General features: G+C 50.4%; 1 protein-coding gene across 2 annotated transcripts in view; it reads left to right on the forward strand.

Moving 5' to 3' along the window:
• Positions 1–5,458, forward strand: part of NR2F6 (nuclear receptor subfamily 2 group F member 6) — a 28,306-nt gene extending 22,848 nt beyond the window's left edge. For both annotated transcript variants that reach the window (XM_044421023.1, XM_044421024.1), the window contains one exon: positions 887–5,458. In XM_044421023.1, coding sequence (XP_044276958.1) covers positions 887–1,161 — 275 coding nt within the window. In that variant the 3' untranslated portion in view covers positions 1,162–5,458. The remainder of the gene's footprint in view (positions 1–886) is intronic.
• Positions 5,459–11,699: the final 6,241 nt, after the last annotated feature.

Below are 11,699 nucleotides of genomic sequence, written 5' to 3' on the forward strand. Positions count from 1 at the left end.
ATTGCCCCTCCACCCCTTCCCTTGGTGCCCCCAGCTGATCCCTGCAAAATAATGACCTCAAGGTTCTTGACCTCTTGCGGTGTTGGCGGTCAAGAAGGATGTGATCATGCAACTCAGCTCCTGCAAAGAGCCATCTTTTGGTTTGGGGCAAATCTGGTGTCTCTTGTGAACAGTGCCTGGGACCAGAGGGGACAGCTCTTGAACATCCCTCATCTGGGCTGAAAGTGCCTCTCTGCTGTTTCATGGAAATGGTTGTGCTCAGCCCTGACCCCAACCCCAACCCTGACCGCGTCTCACGTGGGGGCAGCTTCTCTGAAGTGGGGTGCTTGCTGGAAGCACCACCTTGTGTCTGGATGGAGTGTCTGCATGCTTGTGGGGAGCTTCACAAACCCCCAAGAACCCCTGTCAGATCTTAACCTAGATGGGCCAGTGCCCTGCCAGCTGCCTATGTTTTTGCTTAACCATGAGGACTGGAGTCTTTGTTTGTGGAGGAAGGGCTGCAATTCAGCAGTACAGCCCTACTTTATAGGCAGAAGTTCCCAGGTTTGATCCCTTCCAGGTTGGTCTGGGAAAGACCAGCCTGACCAAAGTCCCAAAGTGCAGCTCCTGATCTGTGGGAGAAGTCTGCGTCTGATCGCCAGCTCACGGGTGGGGGAGCAACGCGGAGGAGCATCTCTTACTGGAGGTAGTGCCTGGATCCCCTGCAAGGGGCAGAGCTCCGATCCCTGTGTGCTGCTTTCTCTCCTCAAGAAAGGCCTGCAACCCAGAGAACGGCTGCGGGCTCCAGGGGTCACCTTGGGGTGCTCACAGGCTGGGTTCTGCACTCCTGAGGCAGTCCATGCACCTCACCTGAAAAGTCTCTCCCTCCCCCCCCCTGTGCCTGCAGATGCCTGCGGCCTCTCGGACCCTGCCCACGTGGAGAGCCTGCAGGAGAAGGCGCAGGTGGCGCTGACAGAGTACGTCCGCTCGCAGTACCCCTCCCAGCCGCAGCGCTTTGGCAGACTGTTGCTCCGCCTGCCGGCTCTTCGGGCCGTCCCAGCTGCGCTCATCTCCCAGCTCTTCTTCATGCGGCTGGTGGGCAAGACGCCCATCGAGACGCTCATCAGGGACATGCTGCTCTCCGGAAGCACCTTCAACTGGCCGTATGGATCCGGGCCATGAGGAGGACTCCTTCCAGGGCTGTGTTTCGCAGCGGCCACACCGACAGCCCGGATGTTGCGCTTCCCACACTGAACTCGTGCAATGTTTGATTTTATGCCCCTCAACCCTGGGGGTGGCAGGCAAGAAACCCAAGCAGATGCCCCCTCTGCAGCGAGAAGAGATGTCCCCTCAGCGCTGAATGATGGACTAGATGTGGGAAGGGTTCGGTTTGGGCATCTCCCCCTCCTCTCTCCAGCAGGCAGAGGAGAAGGAAACATCACCTCAAGTTCCTCTGTTGTCTCGTCCCAGTTCAAATGCCTTCTTCACACCACATTTCGCAGGTCAGTGGAGGCCTCTGGGGGTTCCTGGAGGGCTTCTCTGCCTCCAGTCCCAACATTCCTGCACAGGAGATGCTTCTGCACCTCGGCCTGCTGCCAGAGCTATCTCCTGGCTGCCCAAAGCAAAACCACACTGTGGAGCCCTTTCCAGATCAGAGGGCCCAGCAACATGCTTCCAGCTCCAGCCAGATCTTCTCTCCTGCCTCACTTTTTTCTCTTGAACCCTGCGAAGGAGCTGTTGCGAGCCTCCCTACTTTGTGGCCGCAGAGATGTTCTGACATGCTTTTAAACTGGGGCACTCTTTTACTTTTACACATGGAGATGGAGTTAAATCCTAACTCAGGGTGGAGAGGAGAGGAGAGGTTTTAGAGCTCTTGCCAAGCTCAAACTGTCAGCCCTTCAAAATTGTTAGGGATGCTGGAGAAAGTTGGTTTTGCCCACTTCCTCCTGCAGCGCTCCAAATGCACAGGAATGCATCGCTTCCAAATGTCAGAACTTGCTGGCCTTCTTCTCCTTCCTGATTCCCAGCTCGACTGGCACATGTTTCCTCTGCAGAATGAATCGGCCCTGCTCTGGCCTGTGGAGGAACTTTGCACCAGTTTTACCCACAGCAAGCGGAGAGCAGGAATTGGACTTGAGATGAGCAGACGGGATGCTCAGGATACCCTGGCAGTTCTTGTCCACTGCCCGACCTGGGCCATATGTTGGGAAAAGGTGCTTTTTCCTTGGAAAGGGGCCTGCATGCACCCGCTCTGGTGTGCCAAGAACGAAGACTGGGCTGCTGAGGCCAGACGGGTACTGGTCTACTTTGGTAGAAGGCAGCATCCACTGCTCACCCACCAAACCTTCCAGTGGTGCTTTTTGACCTTTTGGGATTAACCTTAACTCTGCACCAGCTGTAATTTCTGTGTGCGTATCAGGATTCTTCTCTCCCTCTATTTTCTCCAACTGCATCAAACACCCGCACAGCCCAGGCTGCCGTAGGCTGGGTCCATATCAGCTGGCCATTCCCCCATGTTTGTGAAGATGCTATGCAAAATTACTAAGTGCATGCAATGGAAATATACCCACAAATCAATGGTGACCTCCTTGCTCTTGGGTGTCCATCACTGGTTGGGCAGTTTGACTAAAACCTGCTGCTGCTTTCCCATTTGTGGTTGTGCTTCTTTTCTTCCTGGTTCTCGGACTGCTTTGCAATATCATTCTGCCTGCTTGTGTCTGCACATGCTTGTGTATCTTAGGGTCCTTTCAAAGACCCCATGTTGGGAAGTCCACTGTTGAACTCATTTTGAAGACAGGACAAGTGAGGCCAAGAGGTTGACTTGCCTAAAGTCTCCCTTACATGCCCAGGAGAGCAGTGAGATTCAAACTCAGGTCCCTCAGGTCCAAAGTACTGGTTGTAATCTATGCAAACTTCCCACCCCTCAAAATTCTGCACCAAGGAAAGTCAAATTTCTGTGCTTGGAATAAAAAGATGCTCCTTTTGTTTTGTTTAGTATCAAATGTACATGATGATGGTGGTGGTGGTGGTGATTCTAACCTGGTTGTACAGTATGGTTGCAGAATAAGCCGTCACATTGTATAAAGGAAATTAAAGGGTGCTTTGCTCGGTCTTTCCAGAGCCTTCAGGAAGGCAGCTTTTCTTCTCAGCCAGTCCTCCAAACACCAACAGAGGAGCATACCAAGCACCAGCTCACTTCTTTCTGTAACCCAGCAAACTTCTGGCTTTCAGAGAGAGACTGTCAGAACCTGGAAGATCTGTTTTGCTTCCATGGTAAATGGCTGTTGGTAGACATTCTCTTCTCCCATCACATCCTTTCTAAAGTCCTCTCTGGAAGGCTTGGGGAGCCCCTGCTTTTCCTACAAAGGAATTCATCCCCCAGTATCTCCAGAGAGGTTTTGGACACACCTCGTCCAGGGATGGGAAACTTGAGACTCTGCAGATGTTTTGGATGGCAGTCTCCATCAGCCACAGCTATAACAACACTGGAGGAGGCAAATCAACATCTCAAAGGCCAGTGTGTAGACCAGAGTAGAGGGCAGGTTCCTTTTTCTTGTTAAATGAGCCCTTTATTCTCTATCATGAGGACTGGAAACTTACTTAGTTTTTAGAAAAGGGCCTTAGCTCTGAGACAGAGGTCCTGCTTTTGTTCTGTATTTGATCCCTGGCCTGTTCAGTGAAGGTTGGGAGAAACCTTGCCTCCTGAAATCTCGGAGGGCTGCCGCCTGCCAGGGAGATGGCCCTGAGCTAGATGGACTGATGGTGTGACCCCATGTAATGCAGCTTCATGCATTCCTGCACTAATGATAATTTCCTTTGCCATCCTCATCGCACCATCCTTTTGCACCTATAAAAAATGTAGCATCTTCTCGGGGCATTTGCCTCTGCTTTTTCTGTGCCTTCTCTTTATTCCTGCGGGTGCACCTCCATGGCAGCTGACTCAGCAGTCCCCTGGGTTCTGCTTGCTACCTGCTCGTGCCTGGTGTCCAGCACGGGCACGTGCTGTTTGGGCTGGAGGATGCAAAGAGCGAGGCACAAGCTGGGGCCCAGGGCAGGTCCACAGGCAGTTTGCTGGTGAGCACAGAGCGGCCATTTCTGGCCATGGGCTCCAGAACTGGCACCCCGAGATTGTGGACTGCTGGCCCTGGAAGTCTAGCAGCCAGGAGGGCATCAGCTGTTGGCTGACAGCTCGAAGTTGCTGCTGCATCTTGTGGCTGAGTGTTGCCTGTGCTAAGCCCGCCTTTGGATGCCTGGATGCCTTCCTGAGCACCGCAGGGAATGGGGGAGGCTGCCCGAGATGGATCTTGCTTTGATCTGGAGCAGCTGCTCGGTGCCAAACCAGGCTCCAGGCGTGAAGTCCCGCTGGCCTGGATGCCACTCCTCGGGGGTCCAGCACTCCTTGCAGCAGCACTGTGCGTGCGGTTGGGGCCAGATCTCCCCCGCCCCCCCGTCTGGTCTTCCTGCCAGCAGCGCAGTGCAGTGCAGGGTTGTCTTCCTGCCCTCTGAGAGTCGAACTTGGTTGCCACCCAGTAGGACTGATGGACTGCCAGTTGAGGAAACAGCCCAGTGGGTGGAGCATTCCTGGTGCACCCACCATACCCAGCAGAAGAGGCCTCTGCTCTCTGGCTTCCCGGATGCGTTGGTGTGCCAAACGGGAGTGCAGGACATTCAGAGCCTGATCTGGGTGGAAGCGACGCCATGAGAAGGGACTGCAGGTTCAGGCATCAGGCCGTATCATCCCCTGCCAAATGCCCATGAGTTTCCAAATCGACTTCCTGGACAACTTTTCTCTCCAAGCACTTAACTTTTGCATACCATGTCTGATGCTCTGTGTAGTGATGTCTTACCCTCAGCCATCTAGCTCTCTGCCTTCTCCACTTTAAGCTTCAGGGCTGGGGTTTAAAGATTGGGCCCAATCCACCCAAGCATGAATGGTTTGCAGTCTTTTTGTCTATTCTTGTGCATATCTAATTCAATCCAATATGGCTTCTGGGAACTAAATCCAGAATTGGTCAATGAGTCAATCTGCTGAAATCAGTGGCACTTAGAATTAGCCGTGACTGACTTTGCTTGTTTGATTTTCAGTGGGTCTGCTCTTAAGTATGACCAGATCTGGATCTAACCCAAAGAGTTTTGCTTTGGCTGAATCATGTCCAATAATTACAGCAAGGCTCAAGCCCAGCCTTAATGATTTGGTTTAGCAGACACTTACTTCCCTTCTGCAAAACCTGCAACCCTTCTTGCGTTTGGCTATAATGGGAAGCCAGATTTTTGCTTTTGCTTTTGCTTTTGCTTTTGCTTTTGCTTTGCTTTGCTTTGCATTTGGTGGGTGGGTGAGAATGGGAGCCATCCAAATAACCGAGAGGGGAAAAATGACTCGGGGGAATTTGTAACCGAAATTATTCCTGGTGAGCTTATTCCTCATCTGATAGATGCTCTACCAATGAATCAATAAAAAGATTTTTTAGGAAAAGGGCCACACTGATTATTTGTGTTCCTTGGGGCGCAGAGTGGGGCACCATCGCTCCAAACAGGAAGGTCATCAAAGCACCTGCTCTGTTTGCACCCTTCTGAGTGGTGCAGCTTTGTGGATCTCCTGGGAATCAGCCAGAGAACTTGAGAGCTGGCAGGGAATCCTGGAGGTCATTTAGTCCAACCCCATTGCTTGGTGAAGGCGTAGCTACAGCAGCTCTGGAGGAGGATCTGAATACCTCCAGTTTGTATTGTTGGAGATTTCACTACCGCCTAGTGAAAATTGGCCACTGCCATTTCTACCCTTCATTTCTCGTTCTGGAACAACAGAAAGCTAGTCTGCTCCACCTTCCCTATGGCAGCCCTCTCCTTCACTTTCTCTTCCCCTGCCTAAGCCTCCATGATTTTTCCAACCATTCCTCTTAGGATGTGTTTTCCAAACCCTTAGTCTTTGTGCTTTTGAACAAATTGTTTAAACCACCCAGAGAGCGTTGGCTATGGGGCAGTATAAAAATGAAAAAAACAAAAACAAAAAACCCAAGACTTTGCTTCCAAGAAATCCAAATTTGCCTGCAAGGGGGTACACCTATTTCACTACGTTGCATTTATTTTTGCAAGATGGCCCTGTACTCCCTTCCTGATTTAGGTAAATTTAGAGCAGTGAACATTCATCACAGGTAACAAAATAAAAACAACACCTTGAAGCCCCAGGTGGTCAGCTGGGAGGTCTTCTCAGCAGACAGCACTGTGTTATAGTCTGCCTGACCTTCAGAGGTTGGGAGCATCACAGGAAGGGAGCCCCCACTCTGGAGGCCCTTTTCCAGGTGGACTCTGGCTTGGCCAGGAAAGCATCTCCTCTGATGGCTTCAGTGACTGAGGGAGGCTGGCTGACTAGATATTTACCTGAATAATGGGTAGTAAGAAATTAAACACATAAATAAAACATGTCCAGCTAATTTGGCATGTTTGGTGATCTGAAAGGGCCAAGAAGCCATCGGCCTCCCAGATGTTGCTGTTTTCAGCACTGTCTACTCAGAATTAAGACCCAAGGACTTCAGGAGGTCTTACTGCAAGGTAAATGTGCATGGGATTGAGACTCAAGTTGCAAGATGGACCACAGTTTCTACCAGCAAACACCCACAAGTAAATTATAGATTGCATGAAGGATTTTTCTTGTCCATCTAAAACCTGCCAATTAATTGCATGCTGGTTTCTGTACTCTTTGGAAGAATGTTGAAGTGGGAAGAGCTAGGCCTGATCCTGCAGATGCTCAGCATGCACAGTAAGCCTGAGTTCAGTCACACATGGATACAGTGCTTGAGTGAGTACTGGTTATCAGTTAACTTTCTTTTGTTGAAATGTGGGGTGTTGTGTTGTCTGGACCTAGCAATAATGACAAGTCATGGTTTGTTAACCATGAAGAATCCACAGTTCATTACTGAGAAGCCATGATTTCATGGGTACAGTTGACAAACTATGGTTTGTTACCATTTCTATGTTCCAACAACCTGGTGTTTGAAACTCACACTTAACCCATGCTCAACTCTTGAATAGTTATTCTGTGAACCCAGCCAATCCCTTAACCCTCATTTGCGATTAGATCTTGAATATGAAATTCTGCTTTGTAAAATATTACTTCTGGCAGAGGATTCCTAGAGTAAAAATAGGAAGGCACTCCAGGCAGGAGTCCACCTGCCCTTGCAAACTGCTTTAGAATGCCACCGTCAGTGGTCAGGGACAAGCCAGCAAAGCAGCCCTGCCTTTTCTGTGATAAATGGCCCAGCCAAGACATTCCCCCCACACACGAAGTCATTGTCTTTAGCGGGGTTGCTGGTGCCTAGTCCACATGGCTAATTCTGTTCCACCACTCAAAGCAGACGTTAAAGGCAACCTCTGGTACCTGGGCACCATTCCAGTGTTTCTAAATGAGGCCCCTCAATGTTAAGCCCAAACCTCTCTGGTTGCAGGGAGGGGCCAGAGAGGACAACAGGGGAAGAAGGAGGCTAAGGAAGCAGTTGGGCTACTGGGTGATGCTGGAATTAATGGCACTGATGTGGGAACAGGGAGATGGCGGAGAAGATTAACGGACCCTTTTCATCAGCCTTCCCAGCAGAGGATCCAGAGCACATACCTGCCCCTGAGCTTATGTATTCTGGAAGGGAATCTGAGAAATTAAGGGATAGTAGTGACAAAAGATTTGAATTCTTGAGCCTGTTGACAAATGGAAAGTCAGCAAGTCACCCAGATGGCAACTATCCTAGAGTTACCAAAGAATCGAGCATGAAATCACTGACCTTCTTACCAAAATATTTAGCTTGTTCCTAAAATCAGCCCTTGTACCAGAGGATTGGGGAATGGCCAATGTAACACCAATTTTTTAAATTGCATCCATAGAGGATCTGGGAAATTAGCTTAACATATGTTCTGGATAAACTGAAAGTATTATTAAATCGTTAGTGAAAATCAGTAAGCACACAGAAGGGCAAGGCCTGCTGAAAATAATTGGCATGGCTTCCATAAGGGGAAATTTTGCCTCACCTACTGGAGTTCTTTGAGAGTGCCCATAAACATGTTGACTGGAGCAATCCAATAATTATTTGCCAGGACTTCTGAAAGGCTTTTGACAAAGTCCCTTACCAAAGGCTCTTGAGCTAACTTACCAGTCATGGAATAAAAGATTGAGGTGGGGGGTCCTCTTATGGATTACTGGCTGGTAAAAAAAAAAAAAACCCAAAAAGCATGAGACTGGGAATAAATGGAGAGATGTCACCAGATGTCACGAGTGGAGTCCCACAGGGTTCTGTATTAGGACCAGCACTTTTCAACCTATTTATAAGTGATTTGGAATTGGAAGTAAGTAGCGAAATGGCCAAATTTGCTGATGAAATTTTTTACAGTTGTGAAAACCAGAAGAATCTCGCCAAGCAGAGAAAGTGGGCATCAAAATGGCAAATGCAGTTCAATATATGCAAGTGTAGAGTAATACATGTTGGGGCAAAACAAAAACAAAAAACCAAGTTCAAGCACAGGCTGATGAGATCTGAACTGAGCAAGGGAGAGATCTTGGGCTCGCAGTGGGCAGCTCAATGAAAATGTCAGCCCAGTGCGTGGCTGCCAAAATCTTACTTCTTTTATACTTCCTTCTTTGGTGCAACAGTACTTAGAACATTTTGTTCAGTTCCAGTCCCCTTATCTGAAAAAGGGCATTACTGGGAGAACATGCAAACAAAGCAAGTCAGGAGGGGCCTCCTGGGCCATCTAGTCGGACCACCTTCAGCTGGCTGCACTTGTGCAATCCCCACCATGTGGGTGTCCAATCTTTCCTTAGAACACCCTCCCTGATGGGGCCTCCACCACCTCCATATCTGAGGGGTCCTATTCAACCTGAAGCCTGGTTCCTTGAGCCCTGCCCCATTGGAATGTGTCCTGTCCTCCTCTGCAGGGAAGAACAGGTCCTGAGCCTCCTCCACATGATGACCTCTGGCTATGCAACCAAGGGTGGCATTTGCCCTCTTGACCGCCGCGTCACACTGCTGGCTCATGGTAGGCCTGCTGTCACCAAGTACCCTGAGGTCTCTCTCACAAGTGCTGCTCTCCAGACACCTGGCCCCCATCCTGTACCTGTGACACCAATTCCTGTGTCCCCAGTGCAAGACCTTGCACTTATTCGCATGGAACGCCATCCTGTTGTCCCCCACCCACTTCCACAGCCCGTCCAGATCCTTCTGGATCTGGATCACCTGCTCGCCAGTTACGACCACGTATCGCCTGGGAATTTGGTCAGAAGGTAGTTATGCCCTCCTGCAGGTCACTGATAAAAAGGTTGAACAGAGTCAGTGCCAGAACTGAGCCGCGGGGGAGGCCGCTTGGCACTGGCTGGCATCCTGACGATTCCCCACTGATGGTCCCCTCTGCTTGCGGCCCATCGACCATACCCAAAGCCATCAGGCAGTGCATCTGTCCACCCCAAGCCTCAGCAATTCCTTGACCAGGATATCACGCGGCACCTTGCCAAAGGTTGAAAAGGACCGAGAAGGGCAACAGAAATGATCAGGGGGCTGCAGCAGCTCCCCTGTGAGGAGTGGCTATGACAACTGGGACTGTTCGGCTAAGAAAAGGGGAGCCAGGATAGATAAATATGTTTAAAATAATGCATGCTGAGGAGAAAGTGGAGAGGGATACATTTTCCTTCCTCTTGCATAACACTTGAAACCAGGGTCATCCCATGAAGCAGACTGGGGGAAGATTTAGGACAGATTAAACAATGCACTTCACACAGCGCAGAGTTGAACTATGGGATTTGCTGCCATGGGAGGTGGTGATGCAGGGTTGTCAATCTAGATCAGGGGTCCTCAACAGGGGGGCAGTTGGAAGGTGGTGGCAGCGGGCAGGGACCAGTGAGGCAGGGGTACCCACGGGTGCAGGCTGGTGAGGGGCAGGGGCGGTGGGCACACGAGCGCATGGCAAGGCGGCAGCTTTTTCGCTCGGAGATCACCGAGTGAGTCCAAAATAATCTCTGAGCAAGCAAGCAGCCGCCTCTCCATGCGCGCAGTGAGGCAGTGTCAGCAGGTGTGGGCATGGGGAGTCCAAAACCTCTGAGGCGGGCTGGATAAATGGGCATGGCAGGCTGGATCCATCCCACGGGCAGTAGTTTGAGGACCCATGGTCTAGATGGCTGTAAAGGGGGACTGGACAGATACACAAGGCAGGAAGCTCTCCGTGGCTACTAGCCTTGGTGGCCGTGTGCTCCCTCCTTCACCTGGGGAGCTGGGCAGAGGGAGGTCTTGCACCCATCCTGCTTGAGGGATCCTATGGACAGCTGGCCTGCCACCATGTGCACCAAATGCTGGACTAGATGGACCTTGGGACTGATCCAGCAGGGCTTTTCTGATGTTTTAACTCTGCCTTTTGGAGCATAGGAAGAAACCCCCTACGGCTTGAGAGCCAGGGAAGGGCTTGGTCTGAGGGGAGGGTTCCTGGCTAGCAGAGCTGCATCTCTGCCTTTTATCAAGGGTTTTTTGGGCCTAAACCTTCATGGACCACCAGAAGGGTCAGCATCATATGCACAAAGTACTGTCCAGCCAGGTAGAGGATAATGTCATGCATGCACATGGAAGGAGAGAGCAGAGCCAAGTTAGCTGTGAGACCAAAGGCAACAGAGCTCAAGAGATGCAGATGAAATACAAGACTGAACACTCAGCATTTGATACCAGCTGATTTTTTTCCCTTCTCCCTACAAGTGTGTGTGTGTGTGTGTGTGTGAGAGAGAGAGAGAGAGAGCGCGAGAGAGAGCGCGAGAGCGAGCTGCCAACTCCAAGCTCTGTGACATGCAGCTGTTCACAGCCAGAGGGCAAGCTGGGGAAAGGTAATGCAGATCTTCAAGAAGACACATGACCAATGCATAGTCCACCTGAAAATGTGTGATACTGGCCTTGCTGACAAAGCCTGCACTCCCCCATTCCAGAGTGTCCCACCCAGCTACAAGCAGGACCTGCCCTCAGTTCTTCCACTGTTCCGTGGAGAATTCCAGCACCTGCCAGTTCCAGGCTGATTAGGATGAACTCCATTTCATGCCTTTGTTTTGCACGGAGCAAGGGTGGCCTAGTGGCTATTGCAGGGGACTGGAGCTTGGGAGATCTGGGTTCTAGCCCCCACTCAGCCTTGACACTCCCTTAGTGACTTAGGAATTTAGTCCTGGAATTTGAGCCTGATACCCACAAGCCTGCTGTTGTACGAATAAAATGAAGAGGACAAGAAGAGCCTCTTAAGTGGCTTTGGGTTCTTTGCAAAAGAAACAGGCAAGATACAAATGCCACATAATAATATAAATGATGAAATCCCTCTGATCACATCCCACAGCACCCATGTGGGCCAACAAAGCTAATGCAAAAACACAGATGCATGGCATAAACGCATAAATGCTGGAGGCCAGCCCCAGAGGTCAAGGTGGAGAAGATCTCCACAGCCACCATGGTCTTCTCACAGTATAGAGAATCACAAAAAGAACTTTGGAGATCATTTTGCCCAGTGCTCTGTTTGGTGCAGATTCTGTGCAGCCTCCACTTTTACCCCATGTGGCACACCTCTGATGCACTCTTCATGTAGGTTAAAAACACAGGCAGGAATTTGAGCAGCACGGTGCACAGAGCAGGTTGCTTTGTTGAGATATTATCGGAGTGTGAACAGTGCACACGCACACTGTAGTAAGGCGATTGAACCATTTTGAATGCATATAGCAATTGTTGTGA

The sequence above is a fragment of the Varanus komodoensis genome, unplaced genomic scaffold (genome assembly GCF_004798865.1).
Source record: "Varanus komodoensis strain SLA01 unplaced genomic scaffold, ASM479886v1 scaffold113, whole genome shotgun sequence".
NCBI lineage: Eukaryota > Metazoa > Chordata > Lepidosauria > Squamata > Varanidae > Varanus > Varanus komodoensis.